The following is a 1898-nucleotide window of genomic DNA, read 5'->3' as shown; positions in this document are numbered from 1 at the left end:
ACCTAACAGTCATGTTTTTGGTCTGTGGGAGGAAGCCGGAGTACCCGGAGAGAACCCACGCATGCACGGAGAGATCATTGGCCGTGGACGTCACAAGACATTATACAGACAGACTCTAGTATCATGTCTACCCAGCGACGGAGCTCAAAAGTGTGGGATCATTTTAAGAAAATGAAAGAGAAACCTGTGCAATATCTGCAGAGCAGAACTAAATTAAGCCTTAATTACTTAAACACAGTAATAATTTTTAGTTAGCATAGCTAAAATCTAACCATGGTTATATAAAAGCAGCTGCATTCTGGCACAATAAGCTGTATGTTTTATATTCAATTAACGAATGATCCGATTAGTCAACTAATCGAAAAAATAATCGGTGATTAATCGATTATTCGTTTGTGGCAGCCCTATTAGTAATTTAGACTTATAAATGTCATCGCGTGGCACTAATTACAGTAATTGCAAGATGGCAATTATTAATTGTTGAGTTTTTCTGACAATTACCWGCACACAAYACAATTTTGTCCAACCCTAATTTTAATTAATTACACTTTTTGACTCTGTCWACTGATTAGCAGCTGCAGAAATAAAGCTCTGCAGATGAAAATCACAGATATCCTGTAAGAAATGTTTGCAAAGCTGAAAACCTGCCCTCTTGTACTTTTCTACATGCAGCAAGGAGCTATGGGAGACGTAGAGGTAAACTCAGCTTTTTCCAATGTGTCTGTTTCCTGTGGTTTCTTCTGTTGTGGCATGTTTTATAGTTTCTGTAAACAGGCACCAAAGTAAAGCTTTAAATCTGKGGTTGAGATTTCTACGTTTCTCTGCCTTTATATTCAAAATATTTTATTGACCTTTTTTTCTTGTTATGATGTTATTTATATTATAGAATCAAGTTAAAATCTTGCCAAATGGGTTATAGCTAGTGAATGGAAAGATTTCACTTCAGAAATATTTGATTTCATTATTTTAGTATCTGGACATGGATAGAGTCACTGGTTTCTAAATCAGGTCATTCTAATATGAAAAAGCACAACTGTGCCTCCTCTGACTGGAGCCCCAAAATGTACAAGCCTGTATTTTGAGAAAAGCCAGAACTATCCATTTTGGTCTTTTTACAGTTTTTGACAGCATATTAAATTAGGCTTTATTGAATTATAATTTATAATGTCATATAAAGATATTTCTCATAATTCAGCGAAAGAGAGAAAAAAACACAGCCGTTGACCAATAGACAAGGGTAGCAGCTGCTAATTCTGCTGGTATCTAAAGCTGTCTGCGTCATGGTAATGTTTCATATTTATGCTTGACGTCATGTTGAACAGTAAATTCTGTCTAAGGAACACCTGTCAGTGCGTGTCGATTATAGGTTTTATATGTCAACCATATTTGATGAGAAAGTTTTCTTTATTCAAACAAGTTTGTTTTTAATAAAGTAGGTGAGCAGCCTAGACATGCTAGTCACTAGCCTCTCTAATGCTAATGTCAGCTTATCCATGCTAGTTGCTTGCCTCTCCAATGCTAATGCCATCTTATCCATGCTAGTCACTAGCCTCTCTAATGCTAATGCCAGCTTATCCATGCTAGTCACTTGCCTTTCCACTGCTAATGTCAGCTTATCCATGCTAGTCACTAGCCTCTCTGATGCTAATTCCAGCTTCTCCATGCTAGTCACTAGCTTTTCTGATATTAACGCCAGCTTATCCATGTTAGTCGCTTGCCTCTCCAATGCTAATGCCATCTTATCCATGCTAGTCACTAGCCTCTCTAATGCTAATGCCAGCTTATCCATGCTAGTCACTTGCCTTTCCACTGCTAATGTCAGCTTATCCATGCTAGTCACTAGCCTCTCTAATGCTAATGCCATCTTATCCATGCTAGTCACTAGCCTCTCTAATGCT

General features: G+C 37.7%; 1 protein-coding gene across 1 annotated transcript in view; it reads left to right on the top strand.

The window, feature by feature from the left end:
• cpeb2 (cytoplasmic polyadenylation element binding protein 2) overlaps positions 1-1898 on the top strand; it is a gene marked incomplete at its 3' end in the record, with an annotated part of 48769 nt that overhangs the window by 30106 nt on the left and 16765 nt on the right. Inside the window, 1 exon segment of the mRNA XM_014020546.1 lies at positions 673-696. Within this exon segment, the coding sequence (XP_013876000.1) occupies positions 673-696 (24 nt within the window).

This window comes from Austrofundulus limnaeus, unplaced genomic scaffold (genome assembly GCF_001266775.1).
Source record: "Austrofundulus limnaeus strain Quisiro unplaced genomic scaffold, Austrofundulus_limnaeus-1.0 Scaffold256, whole genome shotgun sequence".
NCBI lineage: Eukaryota > Metazoa > Chordata > Actinopteri > Cyprinodontiformes > Rivulidae > Austrofundulus > Austrofundulus limnaeus.
The sequence above is the reverse complement of the archived record's forward strand: the minus strand, read 5'-3'. Positions and strand labels throughout refer to the sequence as shown.